Source organism: Dermacentor silvarum, chromosome 2 (genome assembly GCF_013339745.2).
Source record: "Dermacentor silvarum isolate Dsil-2018 chromosome 2, BIME_Dsil_1.4, whole genome shotgun sequence".
Taxonomy (NCBI): Eukaryota; Metazoa; Arthropoda; class Arachnida; order Ixodida; family Ixodidae; genus Dermacentor; species Dermacentor silvarum.
The window spans coordinates 221,602,375-221,626,230 of record NC_051155.1 but is presented as its reverse complement, the minus strand read 5'-3'; the positions used below and the strand labels follow the sequence as shown (position 1 = coordinate 221,626,230).

At 46.5% G+C, this 23,856-nt stretch overlaps 1 protein-coding gene across 1 annotated transcript in view; it reads left to right on the top strand.

Annotated features, from left to right (window-relative positions):
• Window positions 1-23,856, top strand: part of LOC119442699 (hemicentin-2) — a 295,183-nt gene that overhangs the window by 205,051 nt on the left and 66,276 nt on the right. Inside the window, exon 6 of the mRNA XM_037707667.2 lies at window positions 397-583. Coding sequence (XP_037563595.1) covers window positions 397-583 — 187 coding nt within the window. The remainder of the gene's footprint in view (window positions 1-396; window positions 584-23,856) is intronic.

Sequence of the window (23,856 nt, the reverse complement as noted above, 5' to 3'; positions counted from 1 at the left end):
TGTGAAAGTGCAGTCCGTTGTTTTCATAACTTTGGGTGTTCCACAGGGAAGACGTAATACCTCGTGCAAGCATGTGACATCAAGTTTTCTATCCTGAGCTTGACATTGAGAGACATAGAGATCAACTTTATTGTCCCAGCAACTCATTGTCTGAGCCGTAGTTGCTTGTAATACATTGGGTGTAGCTTTGAGGTAGTCAATAGACGCCCAAAAGAGAGATGCGTGCGAATAGTGTGTACGTTCATTGCACTCACAACCTCTGTTCTCTGCGTCAGTTGGGTAACGCGCTTCGTTCCCGCACCCTGCGTTTTTCTCACAGTATCCGGTCTGCTATATACAGGTACGTTCCCGGGTACGGTGTTCACGCGCAATTTGGCGGTTGTTCGACGCACGCAGGTGTCCTGGTGGCTGGACGAGCAGCGCTTGGAGCCGTTCCTGACCGAGGAGAAGGCCAACTCGACGACCACGTCGCTGCTGCTCGTGCTGACGGCTCGCGCTGACAAGGCGACGCTCACCTGCCGTGCGCTCAACACTCGGCTGCTCGGAGAGGTGTGGGAGGACACGCTGCTGCTCAACGTCTACCGTGAGTAGTAGTCCAGTTGCTCCAGTAGGTGGGAGCAAATTGTCAGCTTGCTCAAGGAAAGCTAGCATGCCTTTCATCGGAAGCGTTGGTGTTTAATTCCGCGTGTAAGAGCAAATGGTGAACACAGCCTACACTACATATGATCCTAGAACGTTAAATAAGTGTATAATGCCTCCCATGATATTTATACTATATACTTTGCCTCCCGCTTCCTTTAGGCTGCATTTTATTAAATGTACGCAATAATACTGTTTTGTAGTATCTGACTGAGTTTTTTTTATCGTATGCGATTTTGTATAACATATTTCATTCCCCTATGTTTCATATTGCATTTTGTGTCCTTCATAGTTGAAATGTTATTTCGTCATTGAATGCTCACATAAATAGTGACTGCATGCCGCGCTGTATGATGTATGTTTGCATTTGTATTCTGGGCGCTACTGTATTGTGGCTTTCTTTACCCGCAGTTCATTCTCTAAGTGACTGGTACCAATTACCAATTACCGGCGCTTTATACTATACCACATACGAGCCTTAGCTTGGTATACTTGAGTTTGCGTTGAGAAAATGCAGGCGTAGAACACAGCCGCGTATACATCGGCAAACTTGTCTGGTTGAAAAGTTCTTAAAGGTGCGTATGCGATAATTTCTCTACCACATTTTGTTTCTGAGTTACGGAGTTGTAAATTTGGTGTTGAAACATTCGTTTTTCTTTTTTCTTGATATTTTGGTGATAACTTTAGTTTTTATGAATCTGTACGGGCAGAAATCACACTTTTGCGGCCATCCTTTTCTAGACTGTAGCTATCCCTTCTTTTTCTATTTTATTTTATTTAGTGAACTACATTAGTCGGGTAGATTACGTATGTACTAGTAGGTGATAAGTCAGCTGACAGAAATTGTTCTGCAGCTAGAAAGGTAAAAAAGAAGAAAAAAAAAGTTGAGTACGTTAGAAAGCTTGTGATGGCGGTACCGACACAAGAAACGAGAATGAGACAACGCCTACTATTGGTCAGCCCTCGAGCTCGCTACATTTGATAACGTGTATCGTTCAATTAGTGCGCGCAGCTTCAGCACGTTTTTAGGAACGTCATCGAACGCTGTCACAAAAACCATTACTGAAGACTTGTTTTTGTTGACTCAAGGCGGTCGTTCGGAGCGGGAAATCAAGCGCCATATCTGCAATGGTTTGCTAAAAACCTGCTCACAAAGTCCAAAAAGCTATCGATTGGCGGCCGCGCAAACAAGTCACGGAGAGCCGAAACAAGCCATAACCGGTCTCTTATCTCTGGGTCGAAACGGTTCCTTGTTGTGGAGAAGCGTCTACTGCACCAAGATCGTGGGCCTATTAGAGAGCTGTTGCCTGCACGTCTAGCCGCTTAATGCCAGTGTTTTTGTGCTGTATTGCTGTATGGGACGGCTGTAATTGAACACTGAGCCAGCGATAAAAGTCTCAGCGCGGATACAAGTGCGCTTATATTCGCATTCCATGTATTGGATGTTTACTGCTGCATGATGGTAGAACAGATAACGGTTTATCGGTTTGGTACATTTCACATCGCCGATGTAGCGTAACAAAGCAAATATATATATGAGCATTATAGCATGCTGCAGTAATCAAGACTGATAATAATAAAAATAAAAACTGAACTCATGAATCATGCCAGGACAGTACAACTCTCTGCCAAGAAAATAAGAACTGCAGCTTCAATAGGTCTTAATTGACTTGAGCTTTATGCCATAAAAACAAACTCCAAACATGATTAGAAACGATTATGGCTAAGAAATCGCAATCGCAATTCAAACCACCTTAGAAGGGACTTTCTTTTTTTTTTGTTTTTGCTGTGACAGCAATTAATAGCTCAAAACCAAGTCTGATTCATCCGCCCGTACGTCCTATTACGTTGCCTTGTTCGATGTTGTGCCGTGATCGTTTAGTTAAAGCACATTTGACTAGTTACTTTCGAGGGCTCTAGAGTGCTCTCGTGGGGCTGTTTGCATTCGGCTGGTGGAAATCGAGTGCTCGGAACACATTCGTGTGGCTCATTCATAATGCCGCGGTCGATCTCAGAGCGCTTGGAAATGCTGTCACCTTCGAGTTGGAAATGGAACAGACATCCGACAGAATCTCGATCACGTGGAATGCCTCCGATTGCTCTGGGAGCAGCTGAACAACTTTCATGGGCAGCCGTTCTTTGACTCGAATCTCAAAAGGGATCCGCATCACTGCAAACCAAGTTGGAGCGTGGTAGGAACCAGTCGAATGTACCGTTAGTATGAGGCACGGAACTCATGCAGTATTTTACAGTGACTGAACAAATGTGGTCATGCCGTCAGCGTTGTCGTTGTCGTGCTGTTGTATGTCATCACCAACATGATGCTTCCAGCCTTGTCGTAGCGTAGAGTTCGGGAAATTCGCACAAATTTGTAGAAAGTTTTGCACGAAATTGGAGTCATAAACCGGGATAAGGGTAGAATCGGGTATAGTAAATGCCGTGGGCAGTGGGTTCTGGCGGGCGAAATCGCTGAAATCAGCTGTTATTATTCTTTTCACCGGCTCATTTTGCAATCTCTTCATTAGGCAACTGAGCGCGTGTCTTTATTGGCATGATAATGAGGAGATGTAGGCGCGCGAACACGGTAACGTTTCTTGAACAGGAAGTGTTGTACACATATACTCTTCTATGCACAAACAGATCGTTCGTTCAAAAGAAAGAATTTATTGCAGTTAATGCACACCAAAAGGGATTACGACATAACAGTCAAAACAACACCGTCAAAATTGAAATGAAAGTCTCAAACTAGCGGTACCAAGAAAAATAAAATTGATATTAATATGTAACTACACACTGAAATAACACCCAGAACTACCTTGAGAATAGTAAAAAAATATATTTAAAAAAAGCCGGCAGATCCCACGCTCTGTGGGAATCGATGTTATGCGAAGCAGTGTGCGAGGAGCCTACCAAGTTAACGAAACGACCATGAGAGCACCAAGACGTAGGCGGCTCTTTCATGACCTACATGACACGCATGTCATGGCACTCATGTCATGATTCCTCAGGAGTCCTTTTAGCTACCTCGAAGAGACCTTAAGGTGAAAGCCATAGACATGCTCATGACTATGACTTCGACCATCGACCTTTTGCCTTTTCCTTCACTTAGTACCACATCCGAACCCATTCCATTGGTTTTTGAGTAATAATCTTTCTTTCACTGAGTCATTGTCATTTTGCTGAGTCATGCCCATGATTATGACTTCTACCATCATCCTTTGGCGTTTTCTTCACTTACTACCCACGTCCGAACCCATTTCAGTGGCTTTTGAGTGTTAATCTTTTTTCGCTGAGTCATTGACGTTTTTGCTGAGTCATGCATGCTCATGACTATGACTTCTACCACCATCCTTTAGTGTTTCCTTCACTTAGTACCCAGGTCCGAACCCATTTCAGTAGTTTATTACTCTTAATCTTTTTTAGCTGAGTCATTGTCATTTTTGCTCAGTCATGGCCATGACTATGACTTCTACCATCATTCTTTAGTGTTTCCTTCACTTAGCACCCATGTCCGAACCCATTTCAGTGGTTTTTGAGTGTTAATCTTTTCGCTGGCTCATTGTCATGACCTACATGACACGCATGTCATGACGTTTATGTCATGACGTATCACTTATGTTCGTCATACACTCTGTCATACTATGTCAATGTTGGTACCTACCAAGCAGTGTTGTACGGAACGGCGTTCCTGGAACTAGTTCCTTTTGGGAGAAACGGAGGAACGCCACCGTTCCATTAAGGGTCGGTGGAACTGTAACGGTAACGCGTTATGTTTATGAAGGAACGGCAGAGGGCTGTAAACGTTCCACGTCATTGAACAGACGCATGCACGTACACAGCACATCATGCAAAGCGGGTGGGCGACCACGTGAGGCGCAAGGAACACTATACCACTTGCCTATCACGTGAGTGTGAGTCAGTGAAATAACATTTATTAGAGGTCCGGCGAGGACGCGAACTCGTCGCGCACCCGGCTTCTTCCACGTTGGGACCGGCAGGTCTAGCCGACCGGCCCGGTCGTGGGCACGCCGGACAGCCAGTCTAGATTTGCTCGTCTAGAGCGGGGCTACGCAGAAGCGAGTCCCACTCATCCTTGCTGAACTTGGGGTATCTCGACCCACACTCCCAGAGCATGTGTGCTAGAGTGGAGGTCTGCCCGCAGGACGGGCAGGCGTCGTCGCGATATACGTCAGGATAAACTTCATGCAGAACGGCCACACACGGGTATGTGCCGGTCTGTAAAAGTCTAAGCGAAACAGCTTGCGCCCTATTCAATTTGAGGTGAGGGGGCGGAAAGACCCTTCTAGACATGTAGAAGAATTTTGTTGTGAGTGGCGGGAGCATCCCTGTGGCCGTAGGTGGGAGGGGTGTCGGCTCTCCTTACAGAGGAAGCGCGGTCGGTGAGGTCGCGCGCAGCCTCGTGAGCAGACTCAGTGAGGTTCGGGGGAGCAGCCTCGACCGACCCTACGTGAGCGGGAAACCAGTGAATCGAATGATGCGTGAGAGCATCCGGATTGGAGACGCTAAATAGACGAGCGGCTTGCTCGGCGATGCAACCCTTCTGAAAAGCCCTAACTGCCTTGAAATCGCTATAGATCTCATACCCGCGACCGTCTAGCAGGGCGAGGGCGATGGCGGCTTGCTCGGCGACTTCGGGGTCTGAAGTGCGAATTGAAGCGATATTGGAAAGCTTGCCGCTGGCGTCGACCACGACGACGGCAAGGGTCTCTCCATCGCTGTACTCCGCGGCGTCGACGAAGTGTGCTCTGATGCCTTGTTGCATGATCTGTTTGAGAATGTCACGTGAGTGTGGGGCAATTTTTTGGTGAGTTATCCGTTGTATTTTTTATTACTAGGCTTCAAGATTGTCACGTGATGCTGCCTCCTGTAGTTTATTTCCTCCATGCCGGCATGCCACAAAGTAACCATGACGTGAGGATCGCAGTGCCACTCGAGGGACTTCGCGGCAGATGGAAAGTTTCCAGTCCTCACGGGCGTCGAACCCTTCCAGCCAAGGCACAGGATGAGCTGTCGTGGTACTTGCTGGTACCAGTTGACTACCCGCTGTCGCAGATGAAGAACTTCGAGGGATTGAACCAACTTTTCCACAAGTACAGCACCGAAGTACCCTCAAGCGCTTCGGTAGAACGGCTCTTCAACATTGCCAACGATGTGCTGACGAAAAAAATTTCACCATCTTCCCGTAGGGGAACCCTGAGTAGTATGAGAAGCAGCCATGGGGTCGGCTCAAGTTCCCATTAGTTTTCAGTTCGTTGTTTCCGTTAGGTTGAGGTACGTAGCTACCGTTATATTTACCGTGCGTTGCTGGAGGAGAATGGGAGGAGCGGAGCGCGCGCGCGCGTCATTATACAGTGAGCTACAGTGGCGGCCCCCAGCGGAGTATGCTGCTCCTACCGTCGCGCCTCTAACCTAAGCTGCTTCGCATTATCGCGCGCGGAGCCGCAGGTGTTGCCATTCGTTGCGCAATCCGGAGAGGAGAGGAGCGTCGGAGAGGAGAGGAGAAATGCCGAGAGGAGAGGAGATGAGACAAGAAGAGGAGAGGAGGGGGAGGAGGATGCGCATGCGCAGGAGGGGTGCGGACGCCACACGGCAGATGGAGGGAGGGACATAGCCCCGACCATAAGCTGCTTCGCATCTAAAAAATCCCCAGCCCTTCCCCTGTCAAGAAAATGGGGGTAAGCGAAGCTTGTGGCAAGACCACGCTGTCGCAGGCGTTCTGCTTCGTGGGCCCTAAACTCAGGATTGGCGGCTCTTCGCTGACGTTAGGCCTCAATCTCGCGCTTCCGCAACTCGGGGTCCGCGGCTCTTCGCTGATGTTTCGCCTGGGCATCGGAAGCTCTCCCTAAACCGGCGCGTCAACGACGAGCCCTTTCCCGAGCCAGTTCACGGCGCCGTCGCTCAAACGCAACCTGCTCCTCGGCGGAACGCACCACGTGTGGCCCTCCCATCCAGACGCCGAAACTGATCTGAGGCGAGGGAAGCGCGGCTGAGCGCGCGCCAAGCCCCTTTCCTTTCCCTCCCCGTCACACACCTCACGACCCTGATTGGTCGAGCGCGTCACGTTATCTGGCGCCCGCGGAGCTGAAATGTGCGGCCCCGGTATGAGCCCCACGTGATATATTTCTTCCTTTCTTGTCTCTGGCTCATACGCGCATATCTAATGCGGGTATGTGCAACACGTGATTTTATTATCATTAATTGTGACATACCTGACGAGCATGTGACGTTATTGATGTCATGACCTATCAGTTATGTTAGTCATACATTCGTACCTTTTCATGTCAATTTTGGTACATACGAAGAGAACGAGACGCGAGTTTTCGACACGTTCTCGATAGGGTTTTGTTGTGACACCACCACCGCCGCCAACACTTGTGAGGCAATACAAGCTTCACTTGAAAAACAGGTTCGTCTGTCAGGCACCATTATCGAGGTGCGACTCTTGCTGAGTTCAAACAATGGACTTAACTACGTTGCGAATATGTATTCTGGACATTTCTTTTTCCCACTCATACTGCAATATTGAATTAGCATTCAATAAACGCCTATGTATTGTTTCTTTTGATGTGGTTTCTTCTGCAAGAAAGTTAATTGGTTCATGTGAGGAACTTTCTATTTGCACATCTTAAGCGCAGTATCCTGACTGCGCCTTTCAAGACAGAAGTGAAAAGTGCCATATGTGTTGCACTTGTAATAGACGAGCACCGAAGTTGCAGTTAGACATGTCTGGAGTATGTACGGTGCTCCCTGAAAAAATTCTTATAGGAGCGCTTCTTTGGATTATTTTTACTTCCAAATAATCTGCTGCCGGCTATGTTCAAATTCGTATAATATACGTAGTTCGATGTGAGTTTTAAATTGCTGATTTTATTTCGCCTCAGGATTATCCGACGCTATATTTTAATTAAAGAATCATAAAATGTAACGTAATGTAACGACGCGTTCCAATGTTCGAAGTGTATCTGGAACGCGTTCCTTTCGCATTAAAGGAACTTGTAACGGGAACTCGTTTCAATATTGGGAAGGAACGAGGAACGAGCTTTCGTTCTGTTTTAGAGGAACGTGCATGACACTGCTACCAAGTTAACGAAATGACCATGAGAGCAGCAACACGTAGGCTGCTGTTTCATCACCTACGTGACACACATGTCATGACATTCATGTCATGGCATATTATTTATGTTCGTCATATGCTCTTGTCATATTATGCCAATTTTGGTACATGCAAAGTGCACGAAACGACCATGAGAGCACAAAGACGTAGGCGGCTAGATAGATAGATAGATAGATAGATAGATAGATAGATAGATAGATAGATAGATAGATAGATAGATAGATAGATAGATAGATAGATAGATAGATAGATAGATAGCATAGATAGATAGATAGATAGATAGATAGATAGATAGATAGATAGATAGATAGATAGATAGATAGATAGATAGATACTATCAAAGTAGCAAATGTTCGCCAAGAAATGCTTCGCATTTGAAACACTTTTTAACCTATACTATGTAGGAAAGGATGAAGCAAGAGCATGTGTACTCGTTAACATTGTCAATCAATAACTTCAAGATTTTTTTTTCGAAAGGGATTATGCATTCTTGTTCGACACGAAAATGGTTTCCACGCAGGATCGGTTAGGCTATGAACTTATATAAGAAGACCTCTAGTATTCAGAAGGCTGTCAATCACTTGCGTTTTCCAAGAACCTTACGGCTGCTAGATCAGTTTCACATTCTCTGCCATCGATTTCATTCAAGTCAAGAAAGGGAATGGAGACGGCTAGTGGACTTTTCAGCCGCCTTGCATTCAGTGCAGTCTACAAACACTAGGATTTATTTCGTGGATTTTTCGTGACCTTCAAAGCGCTTCAAGTGCTGAACAAGTTCGGGCAAATTTTGTTTAGGGAATACCAGGTCCCGCTTTGGTTCCGTGTGTACATGTCCTCGAGAAAAATCTTCTTTATAGAGAAGTCAAATATCCATCCTTCTTTTTTTTCTTGCTAATACTGTTACTGGCTCACTTTCGCCGTTTCTGTCATCGATTTTATATAGAAACAGAAGAAAGGTTCGGTATTTTATTTCTTTGCAACTCTCCAAACGTCGTATTCCTTCCTTAATCTTATAGCCTTTCAAGCGCGCCGAGTGCCTAACGAGTTGGGTGAAATCTCCTGAGGGAACGTGGGGTTTTACCGTGTTTCTTAGTCTACATGTCAACGAGAACACCGCGGTCGTCAAGGACGGTAGCTTTTTTCGTTGATGTTAGGGTTTCCTGTTCAGTTTCACGTTCCACGATCGATATTGAGACAGAATATTCACGAAGAGGTGCCAGGTATAAGAGCTTTTTTTTATCTGCACATTGTAATGATGTACTAGAGTAGGTTTCGTACTTTTTTAAGCGTTGTAAGTGCCTAACGGTTTTCTGTGAAATCGTTTTAGTAGGAATCCCTGAGCTCCCCTGAGAATTCATGCTTTCATGTACACAAGAAATTTGGTATTGGCGTCGAGAGAGGGAGAAGAGAGAAACTTTATCTTTTGAACGACTCTTAGTCCGAGTCGTTGCTGTGGGACACAAGCTTTGTCCCCGGTTGTGGTACCTAGTTTAGTTGGCTGAAACCATTGACGCGTTTTATGCGGGTCACCAGCAGGGGCCATAGTCTAGGGCTCAGCTCTTGTGGTCTAGCTTTCTCACTTGAACGGAAGTAAGGATGGGATGCTTGAACGAGTTAAACTGGACAAAGCGGTGTCGAGCTCATACAGAGAAAGAGCGAGAAAAAAAAACATTGTTTCAGAAGGCGAGAGAGGCCAGAATGAGATAAAACTTTTGCAGAATGCTACTCTGCACAGTGAGGCGGGCAGTAAGGGAGGGGCGGGTATGAAATGTGACGATGGGCTTTGGAGGAGTTATGGTTGCCAGCTCTATTTCACCTTGCTTGCCATCGATTTCATACATAGGACAGAAGAGGGGTCAGGCCTTTAGTCGATTCTGTCCAGTGCAACAACTCGGTTTGCCTTGCTATTGTTTGTCTTTCCTTTCAAGTGCTTAGCAGCTTCGGTGAAAACTCCTTAGCAGTAGGGGTGGGGGGTCCGGGTGAGAAAACCCGTTTTGGGAAATTCGACCAGTGCAACCTGCGAACGATCTCAAGCCTCGATAAACGGCTCGCCCGCGCAATCTGCGAGCGCGCTAGCTCACACGGGCATGCACTGCTTCGGCAGGGTTTCACCGCCCTAATAGTGGCGCGCGCACTGGGCGGCCCCCAACTGCTTGCGCCGTGTATAGCGTGCGTGGCGATCGTTTTCCCCTATTGAGCGAGAAAACCGGGATGCATTTCTTTAGGCGAGCTTTGCTGGCCGGCTCATTTATCTGCCGCCTCTCTCGGTGCGCGCCCGCGCTTCGTTTTGCCAACAGATCAATGGAAGCGCTGAAGAGCGAGACCAGAGCCCCGACCGAGGGTATAGGCTCAGCGACCATTGAACGAGAGTGCCCTTTCCGCTGATATCTTCGTTAATATTCATGCAGGGCTTTCCGATGAAGATTTTTTGAGCATGTGCAGGCTGCGCTCTCTTCAAACCGTCGTGACCCTTTTGTTTTGTTATTTTTTTCTCCTATTATTTTTTTTAGATCTTCGAGCAAAACGTCGGAAGAAGATGTTTGCAGAGCAGCTGCCTCGCATTGGAATTTTGGCCTTCTAATGCGTATAGCCAGGGGTGAAGTGATAAGGAGATTAAACATAAAGCGGGTAGGGGGGGGGGGGGTTGCATAATTTGCACGACTTTTAGGGTTCTACTACAGGAGCCCTCGGAACATATTTCTTTCTTGGTCGAGCTCTGAAGCTTTTATGATTAAGTCTCTCAAGTTCAAAGATGTCATTGCGAAACACCATGGCTAGGCTTTAGCTTGTCGTGTTTGTTTGAAGTGTTGGCCTTGTCACTCTGATCTGGAAGAGCCTTATATTCAAGAGCATGGCAGGTCTATCACGGAGCGAGTTGAAAGTAGTTGAACAGGGGGTGCGGCGCAACCTCTGCCGCAAACAAATGCAACATTTTACTGCAACGGCAGTTAAAAGCCTGAAACTTAGCTTGGCTTGTACGTCCTTTATGTTAAATTATGTGACGACGACGTCATCAGATGCACCTCCTCACCATCAGGTATGGCCTCGCCATATGAAATAAATAAATAAACAAATACTTTTTTTTTTCATTTTCGGTAGGAGGAGGTGCGACTCAAGGACGCGAAACGGCTTGACATAGGACCCTTCCCCCTTGGTTTCAGCGTATACAATAGATGGCATAGCACACATAATGTACAAGTGTCTCATATATATTTAACGGAAATTCCAAAAGGAATGCAACAACCTTGAATACCAGCGCCCCTGAGATTCGAACCCCGTCCCTCCAGCGTCGTGCAATTCAAAGCTGGACGAGCGAACCGCTTCGCTATCGTACAACTTCGTCGTTCGATAATATGTGCTGGCTCTTGCGCGACACAGACTCTGAGAGCGGCGTCGTCTCTGCGTGCGTCTCGGAGGCCGCAACAGGCACACTACTGTAGCAGACGAGGATGGCTTTGCGCACATCGAAAATAAGTTCTTGATAAGAATATGCTGTCTACTGTGAAAGCCTGCTGCTGCCACTGTAAGTGAGTTCAAAGGCGGAAGTGCTGAAGTCTGCTGATGTTTTTCTTAGTCTCTTTCTGTTTCTTTCTGTGGTGTCTTCGCGGCGCCTTGTTGTCAGTAGACGCGCTTAGCACGTAGCTTTGCTATGCGGCAGGAACTCTAAACTTGCACTGTGCTGATTAAAATACAGCGATCAAGTAGATGTATGGGAGTGATTACGTCACGTGATGTCACGAACGACTATGTCACGTGATGGCTATCATCCAGGCTTCGCTGACATAAGCTTGCAAATCCTCTACTGTCAAATAGAACAGTAGTCTGTTTCTCTGTCTCTCTCTCTCTTACGTGATATCTCCACATAACCTGCAACTCAGAAGAGACATTGAGCCCTAGTCCAGCTCGGTGGCAGGCGCTCTCAGCTTATATAACACAGCGCTCATCCAAATGTGATAGTCAAGTCAGTTATGAGAGAACCCCCCATAATGCTGGCTACGAAGCAACCATACGAACATCCTTCAAGCTTTGCTAAGTAAAGGTATTGCCGATAACGACAACGGAATAGCCGGAGGGCAGTGCGCGAACTCATGCATATTCATGAATCACAGTTCTAGTTTGGGCTATATCGTTGCAAGTGGCGCCAGCAGTACAGTAACTGCTCCGTGCCTAAGGCGCTCAGCCGCGGCGACGTGGCCACATTTACATTTCGACCACAGTGATACTCCAACGCCCCCGTTTTCATCCGCACGACGGTAGCCCTGGTTGGCGAAATTAATCAAGGGCAGGCCCATCACGATGTGTTTCATAAACCCAGCGCTTTCGTTCGCAATTAAAGACACTGCAATTAAATTCGTCCCGGACCAGGACGAATTGTTCTTCAACTGCGAGGCTTTTCTTTTGAGGAACCCGTATGAATTTCCTTTGCAGCAATTGCTACGATTGGGTGGATTCTCATTTTCCCTTTAATTACTTCTCTCCACCTAGCGGGTTTCCGCTCAACTATTACGTTAATTAAAGACACTGTAGATGAGTCTGCGTGTACACCCATCGTCATACCAGGGTCCTCAACTTCATTTCCAGAGGGAACCGTCTGTGTGCGAGTGCATAGTTGCACTTTCATTTTCTAAAGAAATAAGCATCTTTAAGTATTCATTATTGCAAACTTTACAGGGAAGCCTCTCGGTGCACCAGAAACCCCCCTATATATAGACTTAAGCGTGCGGCGCCGTTACCTATAGTATCTGAAGTATGAAGAACGCAGCGGCAAGTGTACCTCAAAGGGAACATGTATGCATGCACCAGCGAATCACCTCGTTTACAGTCCCCTTCTTTTTTCCTATCGTTTGTATCCGTGTTCCTGATGTCGCTTTCCTCGAACGCCGCCTTGCCACGAAACTCCTCGCCCTGCTCGGGGGGCCTTTTCTGCAGAAAGTGTCAATCGGTTCATGCAGCGTTATATATATATATATATATATATATATATATATATATATAGCTAGAGCTCGACAATGCTATTGGAAGCGGTCGGGAGGGGGGGCGAATTGACAGACATTCAGAGTTATATGAATTCCCATTCATATGACGAGCGCCACGTGCACAAACTCTCTCACACACACAAAGATAAAGGGGCGGAGGTGTTGGAGAGGAGGCAGTTTAGCGAAATCCTTCGCCCAATCTCCTTTTCAAACCACCTGCTTGCGCGGAGAGCTGTACTATTCATTCCCACACTTAAAGGCGGCGTTTACACGAATACGAACGGTAGTATTCGCATCGCAGTTCTAGCGCACCGCATACGTTTAAATGGTGGTAACGCACTATAGGAAGGCGAATCGCATTAATGTGACATGGTAGTTCGATACGGGGTAAGTCGTCTTACGCGGTGCATGTAAGCGCTGGCGCATCGCATTGAGTAAGAGCGAAAAAGAAAAGCGGCTGTCGCTGTGTGCGGCCGTCCACTAACCGGTGGAACACGAATCGCCGGAATGTGTCGCATGTAAAAGCTGTGGCATAGCAATTGCCGTGCTGTGCTCAGAAATGGGAGACATTATACTGTCGCATTCGCGCAAACGCGGCGAATGGTTTTGGTTATTTGTGCACGCGGTGTGTCACCGCGTCGTGCTTATTGTTGCCGACAAAGCTAGTACTCCTCCTCTTCGTGCCGGTGGCATTCGTAAGGGGAACTATTTCCCGAAGCGCGGAAGCATGAATGGCAGGCGCTTCACGCTTTTTTAGGAGGAGCCTCTCCCGCATTCTCGACTTGTGATTGATGATAAAGTTGCGATAGAACTTAAGGGATGGATATAGTATTTAGTAAATGTTTTTACTTCACGCTGTGTGTGAAGAAAGATGTCCCCGTTGAGGAGTGTTGCGGGTGTCCTATACCTCTGTTCTCAACAACTGTCCATAAATCTAAACAAGATTACACCTGGTTCTCCAGCACGTTTACAATATATTTGGTACTGCCGCTTGAGGAGGTGTATAACGTGTTGAAATGCGCACGGGTTTTAAATGTCCATGTAACTGACGGCATAATACGCGTCCTTGCAACCACGATACGATGTAGTGTTTGGCGTATAAGCTAGCTTTTTTTACCCTTGTGTCAGTAAGCCCGACTTACTGAGCTTCACGCTGGCGGGCTTTTTCCTGTCCTGGCCACGCAAATGCAGGTTTGTTTCGCTGATAATACGAAATAAAGCCCACAAAGAGTTAAGAGGAGTGGGTTATAAAGCCACCTAGGTCTCTATAACTTTGGCCGACGCGCGTAAACTAATTTATACAAGAAACAAATTTTGCGAACATTTATTAATTTGCGTATGCTTCACCTTCTTCCGGGTTCACTTTATTTCTTTGCTACTCACACCAGCGAGGTTAGATACACGAGACCTTTATTCACAATTATTAATGTGCTATAGCAGTTCGAAGAGCAGGCACAGGTCGATCATAATGACCATAATATTAACAAAGGCAGCCTGTCAATGACAAGAAGTTTGGCTAATTCAGAGTGCGAACTACTAAGACAAAACCTATATTTGACCAAGTCGCCCATCTTTCGCTTCTGGGCAAAAATGTTCTTACGATCAAAAAGCTTGGTCAAATTATTGGCCCCCGGGCCCGTATTCACGAAACTTCTCCTACGTAAGAACGTTTCTCACTGGCTTACATTCGTGCGGGCACCACACATGATGCCGATTGGCGTGATAACGATACCAGCATCGTGGCGATGGCCAATCGCGCAACGAACAAGCGATGAAGAGTTTTGTGAGTAACGGACGGCCCTGAAAAAGTAAGAGTCAAAATGACCACCAATATTGGGCAGCAGTTAAGAGACATTGACGGCAAGCAGGCTGCCGCGCCGTTCGTGCCGTGACGTCAGCAAAGGGAAAGAGAGCGCAAGACGCGGCCAATTGGCCGAACCGGAAAGTGGCTGTCCAGACCACCACTAAACGGCGCGCCGATACGTCGAGCTGAGCGGAGGCCATTAAAGATAGCCGGCCGTGTAGAGGGAGCTGCGGCCCGCGTTTCCCCATCTGGAACTCGGCCCGTCTTTCATTGCCTAATCCCGGAACGTTCGCCGGATGCTTCGCTTTCTTTGTCTTTCAATGCGACGGGTTGTTTTCCTTGTCGACGCTTCCCTGACTCCGGGTTGTTTGAGCAGTGCATCCTTTGCCCCCCGTATGCTTGAACGCTTCCGCGAGTTGCCCGTCTTCTTAGTGAGTCGCCGTACTTCTTGCGACCGTCGTTCGATAGTCTCTTTCTGCCCGGTCTCTTGTTTAGTGCCCGTGCCTTTGTTTCTCACGTGTCTTTGGAAAATAAAAGGCAACGACAAGCGAATGAGACAGAAGCACGCGAAGTGCAGATCAAGGGATGTCGCCGGGAGCACACTTCGGCCGGCGTTTCGAACCGACACTTTAGGTTGGTCGTCTGGAAAAAAAGGAGAGTGCCGTCGCTCGGTCATCAGCCAGCCAAGCGGCTAGTTTGCGAATGCTATGGATTAAGTAAGCGTCGTGAATCTAACAGAGGTTAATTCGGCGTCCATGATCTGCGACTAAAGGAACGGAACGCAAACAAAACATGTATTAGCGTGGAATTAAACAGCTGTGCGGCGAAGTGGCTGCTGGGTACATGTTTCGGAAAGAAAGAAAACCGTGAAAAAAATTGCACCAACGACAGCAAAAAAAAATAAATAAATAAATAAAAAATAAAAAAATGGCAGGAGGAGAGGAACAAACGCATGACACGGTAAGGAGTCATCTTAATCAGATAGGTTTCTGATAATAGCCCTGATTTCTCTTGCTTTTTTTTTCTTAAAAAATAAGTAGATAGTTCATGATATTGAAGCGCAGACAAAAACAGAACGGAGACAGATGTTGGATGATGTACAAATTATAGGCAAAGCAGAAAGAAAGAGAGTAATCAAAAAAAGAAAAAGAAAGTTTTACGTGTAATGTTCTTGGGCCTTTAAGGATAACTAATGAAATAGCATCACATGAATCAAGTGCCATCTATATATGAAAAATTTGCAGTTTAATAACGATATTGAAGGTGAGCTTACATTCTTATCATGATTTCTCGTTATAAATAGTTTTCGAGGACTTCCCCAGTTCTCGTACATATAGCGTAAAGAAGTGAAGTGCGCTTGAACGCAGCCACATTTTGCACGAGACACTGTTGACAAAAAATGCAATCAAAAAGTGCTCTTTTTTGCATTGTGAAGCTCGCGCTGGCGTACCATAAACAAGTTTTAGTAAACGCTTTTTCTGTCTTGGTATCCAGTCTGCCTTTGAGCTTTAATAGAACACCAAACTTCGGAAAACAAAGCTAATTAATAGGGAGACCTTCCGCCACGAAACTAATTTACTCGGTAGTGTTGCATACCATCGGTGGTGGTGTAATTCAATAATGCCGCTGGCATGCGAGCGCTTTATGACCCGGTTCAATTTATTTTTAGACATCACCATCCTCAGATTGCGTCTGTTTAGAGAAACTAATATTTATGGCCCTACATTCTGATCGGTATACTGTTTCGGAATTCATGACTCAATAGCAACTTGGTATACAGCGATCACGTATAGGGTGGAAGTAATAGGGCTGATGACGCGATGACGCTAATAATGCTATAAGATTTAAAAAAAGATACCAGCAAGATGCGAAACGCCCGCGGCTTGCCGTTTGAACCTCAAACATGTAATTTAGCAGTCATTATCATGCACTCCGAACAAACTAACAAACAAAAAAGGGAAAAGAAAAACACAGAAAGAAAGAAAGAAACGTGCGTTATTTACGCCGTGACACACCCCTTTCGCGAACGGTTACGTCCACTGCCTCGGTAGAACTATCCGTCCATGTTGCCAATGAACAGGTTGTAAAGCTTTGCTTTCTCGATTTAACTCGATCTATACAAAACACAACTGATTATAGACGTCACACCATGACGCCGCAGGTTTTATAGACTTCTTTTTTTTCAGTTTCTGGAAAGATAAAGGAACCTTATTAATGTGACAAGTTGAATTTATTCTTATTTTCTAAGTAGGGGCGATTATGTTCTTTCTTAGAGCTGATAGGAGATCTTGCGTATAGTATCAAACCACTGCTGCCGCTGGGAGCGATGCGTCAGCTAGTATTTCTCAAACTGCGAATGCTTCAGGGCATCTACCTTTGAGAATTCAGTAGGATCCACGGGGACCACTGGGACCCGTGTCACTATAGTTGTCATGGCAAGAGGTATCTTTTTCAAGGCGCTTGCGATGGCTCATTTGTTGCAAAGCTGTTTTTACGTCGAGCTCTGTAGACAGTCTCAAGCGAAAAACAAGGTTTCTATTAGGAGGAGGCTAGAGGGCAAGTCAGATTTCCCTTCTGAAATACACGTGCAGCACGTAAGTACTCTCACTAGACAACCGCAGAACAGATTTCAAATAGATTTTATCCATTTCATAGAAAAACCTGAATTGCATACCGACTGTTGCAAGCAGAAGTGGGATTTAGGGCTCGAAAAATTCTACAAGGGATTGTCCAAAATTGGTAAGTTGAAAACATAATTGAAGCGCGGAGTTTACAAATCCTTACCTCTGCACTAACAACAGATATAGTAGTTCTGCAAACTGCGGCTGTTAGATCACCTGAAGCGGGCAAATGATACATGTGAGTTACATGCACTTAAAAAAAAAAAAAACCAGGTGGTCAAAATTAATCTGGAGCCCTCCACTACGGCGTGCCTCATAATCAGAACTGGTTTTGGCATGTAAAACCCCAGGAAGAAGACGAGTTTACATGTTACGTGACGTTGTCATACGTGACAGTGTTTACGAGAGTTTCGCAAAAGTCTTAATCTCAAATTAGTGATATACATATTTCAGAGCGGTGCACAATGCAGCAAATTTGTCCGCTTTAGAGGCCTCAATGGGTGCAATTTCCAAAATTGTTAAATTGTTACATCTGAGTTGCCCAGTTTTTAACTTGATACTTGAGTGTTGTTGTTTGCCGAGTATTGTTGTTTGCTTGAGTATTGTATTGCTGGCGCTCAAAAGAGCACAGGCAACCCTGTCTCAGCGCCAAAAGATGACAATCAAATATATGGTGCCTGTATCTACCTTTTGAACGTCGCTATTGGAAATGACAAATAAAACTGCAGCATACTAGCAGTTACAGCTTGAGTGATATCGTGAACAAACATTAGGAAGAACTTGGAGGCAATACTTTTTGTAACTTGTTTGGGTAGTAACTAGCGTATGTAATGAGGTCCTGTATAAAGGGTTGGGGGCCAGAGAAAGCATTTTCTTAACTTTTGACTGGTTGCCCCTGAGATGTCGCTTTGTTCTCGCTACGATGCCCGGATGTTCTCGTTTGAGTGCCCCGATAACGGCTCTGGATTTTGGCTCAAGGTCACTTGAAGGTCACCAACAACGAGAGCTAAAAGCAGTTCATGCTTAAAGTCACTATACGTTGTTTCGGGAGGAATAAAACGTATCGACAATAAATGTCCCCTAACATTATTGACCTCTTGAGCCTCTTCAGGAATCAACGACTTACTTGGTCAGCAAGACCATCGTCGTTGTCTCATTCTTACCGCGCTTCTTTAATCACGTATCTGTGTTCTTCTCGCGCAACTGGTTAATCTTTATTATTTTACATAGAAGCATGTCGAAGGCTTTTGTAGATATGCCATTTATTGCGATACTATTTTTAAATATTGTACCATTTTTCTTTATTTACAAAACGTATAGGTATCGGGATTCGGCCCATGCTCGTTAGAAATCTCTATTCAAGTAAGCACGTAAGCACGGTACTGTAAATGCCTAGGGCTCTTCGAAAGTGGGAAAGAGTTGTGAGCGTGGTTCTCGTAGGCGGTCTCAAGAATTAGGAAAGATTAACTCAAGAACGGTCTTGAGAGCCTCGCTGTCTTCGTTGCTTTAGCGGTACATGGAGTTTCGACGGAGCTATCCTTGCAAGAACCGCGTAGTCGTTGGAGGATGCATTTCTTAGTGTGCGCATATGATAATAGGATTAGTACCGCATCACAGATTTCGCTCTACGCTCTCGACACACGAATGCAGTCGTTTCTTAGAGACCGCACAAGGCATGCTCAGCGTGCATGTTCGGTTCAGTGCAGAGTAACTTGGGAAGAGAATCGTGACAAGGAGGAAGAGGCACAGATAGGAAACGAGAACTCATGCACACTAGAGTCAGTGGTGATGACAGATTTCTGTCTTGTAACAACATACGCTGTTACTGCCCTACCGCTCGCTACTTCATATCGTTTCGCGTGTTGTATTCCATAAAGATAATGAACCAACCATCCCAGCAACAAGTATAGAGGGTGCCTTATTTTTTATTGCAATTATATGGATATTCCAGGCGAATTTTTCCCGTCGTCGTCGGCATCGCCATCCCCGTCGCTGTTGGTGTGGTTGTCCGTATAGATCATTCGGAATGCTACAGGTAGATGCTATGTTATCTGAACGCCGAAGTTGCTCTGACCAGGTTTTATTGTTTTGACTAATTTATTCACCAATATTTTCCTGATTGCAGTGCTTCAATAACAGTATTGAAACATGTCACAACGTATGCCTTTTTATCTTAAGTCATTAAAAATTACAAACGCTGAGAATCTGACAGTGATGAAAATTCACCGGTACCGGCTCCAGTGACTCGTAAGGCTCACTAATGCCGACGGTTTGTTTGTCTGTTGGTTGGTTGGTTTGGTTGTTGGTTTGTTTGTCTCCAAGAGTGGCTCATAGCCGCTATGGGAGATTATCCAATAATCAGATGAGTTAAGAAAATGATTAGTCGAGTCTAAAAAGAAGCACCGTTTCCCGCCGTGCTCATTTCGTACAGCGACGAAGTGCGGCGCTTTCAATGTCACCAGCGGCGGTTATGACGCTAGCGTTCTCAGACGCCTGGTAGCTGCCAGAGAACTGTTGCTTCTACCCAGCAGGGGTTGCCTCGCGTGCATCTTCTCGCCAATACGCCGTGCACCCGCGTATAGTTAACACACCGTCCAAGGAGTCCAAGAGCAACGCAAAGCTTGTGGCCATCAATCGAACTGCCATGTTTTTTTTTTAATTTTTTTATAGAAGCCCCAAAATGTACTTGAATTACGTCACTGCTGGTGAATTCTGCGCCCAGGCGGACACCACTTGAACAAAAAAAAGCAAAACAATAACAAAACAAATACAGTACAATTCAGTAATTAAAGTGATTACAATAATTGACTTGGTTGCAAACATTACAGCACATGTTTATATTGGAAAGGTGAAAGGAATCATCGTGCAAGTCTTGTCCCGCGTTTAGAACTTAATTTCGCCTGCCAAGCGTCGTTCTTTCGCTCCGCTTTTACGAGCTAGCACACGCTCGCGTTCGCATCACGCTTCGCAATGCAACAAAGACGTCCATGTTCCGCTTCCGGACCTCCGTCTCTTACACTGACAATTTTTTTTGTTGACGAGTCTCGACGTATCGCAACCGACCTCATTGCTGTAGCACGCTGATGCTGTTGTGGCCTCAAGACATGGCTCATGAGGAGGAGGATGATGATCATGCTCCTTCAAAACATGGCACGTACCCGCAATAGGAGATGGGCCAAAAATCAGGTACGGATACCTATTACCGGAACGAATGGCTCAATGCTCTCAACTTATTTACTTCTCTCTTTACGACATCTTTCTTCACGTTTATTCTTCCTTTGCCTCTTGTTTGTCGTCGTTTCCTAGCCATATATATTGATACATAAATGTAAACAACTTGGACCAGCTGGGTATGTGCCCGAACAGACAACCTGCTGCTGTCTGCTGGCTGCCCTAGTAGACAACTTCAGCACTGGGTATGCGCTACTGGTTCATTGCCCATTCTCGGCCAATCCCCCAGAATGGATGTGCATGCCACTGTGAAACAGGGAGTACGAAGCCATAAATGTATTTAAATATGTGCCGTATACTTCCCTGTACATACAACACTCATCAACATTCTTTTCTAGACAAGCGTCATACATCGCTTTCGTCCTCCTGACGCAGACAGCTCGCAGCTACAGGCGACGAGGCCGTATTCGTGCCATCGGCTACTGCTATACTATCCCGCTAACTGAAACAATCTTCGCGTCATTTAGAATCGCACATTGCGTTTAATCTGCTGTTTTTGACCTGCGCTTTCACCACACAGCAGCTAACCGAAAGCCGTGATAGCATTGCGGTGACGTCTATGGAAACCTAACGTCGCATAGGTGCAAGATTAGTGGGTAGCGGCCACGGTGGCAGCGGCCTATTAAGTATAGCGTGGTTGTTGGTAGTGGGAAACGGGGCTTGGGTCTACTCGGCAAGGCAGCAGCCAGTAGCCAGCAGCCAAGCCGTACAACGTGGAGAAAAAGTAAAAGAAAGCTTCACTTTAAATTTTGGTTTCCCGTTTCGCCCATAATACGCTGCAGTGATGAGATAGATGGGGCAGTATCATGTACAGTAAGTCACTGTCTATTGCGGTATCGATGCTACAGTAGAGAAGAATACTGAGCCTGGAGAGCACGTTCGCTATGATAGGGTACTATCAAGCCACCCGTGAGGTTGTATTCTAATGGTGCATCGCGCCTCCATAACATTTAATAAATGCCGTGAGCGACAACTCGCACGCCAGCAAACTTCTCCATTGTAGCAGCGTCCAGTTAGTCCGTTCGCATCCTAACATCGTGGTATACAGTTACGATGTGATATCGCAATAAATGTTTGTCTGTGTATCCGGACCGCTGTGTATCCGACCGCTCGATAAATCCGTGGGCAGTTCTTTGACCAAACTCCAACCATTTTCCTGACACGACAATCCGTTATCATTGCTTCTTACACAATCCATTCGCGTTTTTGATCTGCTTTCTGACACGGAATGTTTTATTCACTTGTTGATTTTTTTTTTAATATGCTTTGCTCGTTTTACAAACCCTGTGATGACGAACATTTTGTAAACGTGAAGCGCCACATTCTCAGCTCGAAAAATTGTTGCAGTAACCACAGAAGATGATCGGCGACATTAGCAAATACCTAATGCGGGTCACACAAATCAAATTCGCGCACTAGCAGTACTTACGAAGTATACTGCTGACCTCATAAAGGCTCTTGGTAATGGTGGCACAAATTATCCTCGACATGTTTTGATAGACGACATGACAGCGTGACGATGACGACACGACGGTGCGGCATGACGACAAGAGAATGACGACAGTGTGATGACGATAACGTGTCAACTGCATGCTTATGGACTCGTGCTTCCTTCTGCGTTTGTTTACTCCGCGGAGGCCAGATGCTCCTCCGACCCATTCGCTTTAAGATCACGCAGATCCCACGCACTGTGGGAGTCTGTATAAGCGACGCTGTGGTGAGCCGGCAAGACGGAACAGCAAATCTGGACAAGAGAGATGGTGGCGGAGAAACGCGTCACACCGCCACCACTATTGGTCGCCGAACCTCTTCCAAACTCTTTAGTCTCTAAAATAAAGTTTTTATGATGATGATGATGCCACCACTGATCACAGCATCTAAACCTTCAGACTCCACAAACCTCTCGCGCAACAGCAGGTGTATCTCAAAGTGCTATAGTTGAGGTTCGGCGACGAACTTGTCGCGCAACTCTATTGTGCCAGAGCACGTGGCCCCACCGGAGAAAGTCTAGCCGCAAAGCACCAGCCCCCCCCCCCAAAAAAAAAAAAAAGGGGGGGGGGGAGAGAGCCAAAAAAAGCTATTCGCCTAAAAATAAAAAAAAAGGAAATTTAAGCTTGGATTTGGAAGCGACCGAAAACCTATGTCAACGAAATTGACTTCCAGTCGTTATTCTTCGTTACGACAAACCACACAATCGATTTAAAATAATTATCCCTCAGTTGATTATACGTGGAAGATGTGGCGCATCTCGTGCTGCCTAGGTGCCGCACCATTCCGGAAGTTTGTACACGCTTGGAACGTCAAAGTCACACAATTGAAATAAATCGCATTGACGCAATTAAAACGAGTGAATCGGGGTATTACACGCCACATAACGGAGAGCTGCAGCGACGTGGCCTCCTCTTCGGCGTGACCGGCCAGCGATTGCCCTCTGCTACCGAGCCACCGGTATATTTCGCGCTCCAAGCAATAAGCTTCCATCGCGTATGCCCAGACCAGCCCCTACAAAAGTCCCTACCCGACGCACACCTGCTGGCACGCACGCATGCAAAACTTCCCAACGCAGCACGAAAGAGGCGTGCACAAACAGTTGGCTCGCCTCTTTCGCGGAGTCGTCCCCGTTCCGGGGGTTACTGCATGCCGCCACTGTGCCGCGCCTCGTATATTGAGACTAGCCCGAGGAATGACGGCGTCTGTAGTCGCACGCCTCGCGACCCGCTCCGCAACAGCTGGCCGAGCCATTTACGCTGCAGCTGCAGCAACACGGTGCGTGCCATCGCCGAGGCCCGTGGCACGCAGCCGAGCGTTCCAGCGCACGTGGCCCCGTCTTCGAAAGCCCGGCGAGAATTGCGCATTCGTATAAGCGACCGCAGAACGTGCTCATCGGGCGCCCCGACGGATCGAAGTTGGCCGCGGGGGAGGAGCGTGGTGTATAGGAATTTTCGGCACGCTATTATATATATGAGGTGGCTTTCCGGGGAACGGGTTTTTCTGGGCGTGGCTCAAAGTTTCGACAAGGCTGGTTTGTTGGCTGTCGTCATCAAATCTCGGAAGCAATGGCCAACCATCTAATAACCTCCAATTCTGTCGCTCGGCTTCTGTTTATTTTAACGCGAGAGCGTTAAGGGCCCCGTGTCGCAGCAAATGCGGCGTCGGTGTCGATGTCGGTGTGGGCGCGGGCGCGCCGGCGTCGCCGGCGTCGTTAGCGGAATTAATCATCCCGAACAACCTCGACCGCGCAGGCCCTCCCTCCGCGTGGCGCAAGGCGTTAGTGAACAAAATTGAATTTCTCAAAGTAAAATCCGTCAGAAAAATCGTAATGTACGACTTAACCACAACCTACAGACGTGATAGCGTCGGATTGTTATTTGAACATACGAGAAAACTCAATTCAGTTGCCAGGAAGCGTGATAAGCAGCCAGGGATCTTTGAATGCTATCGCGTTCCACT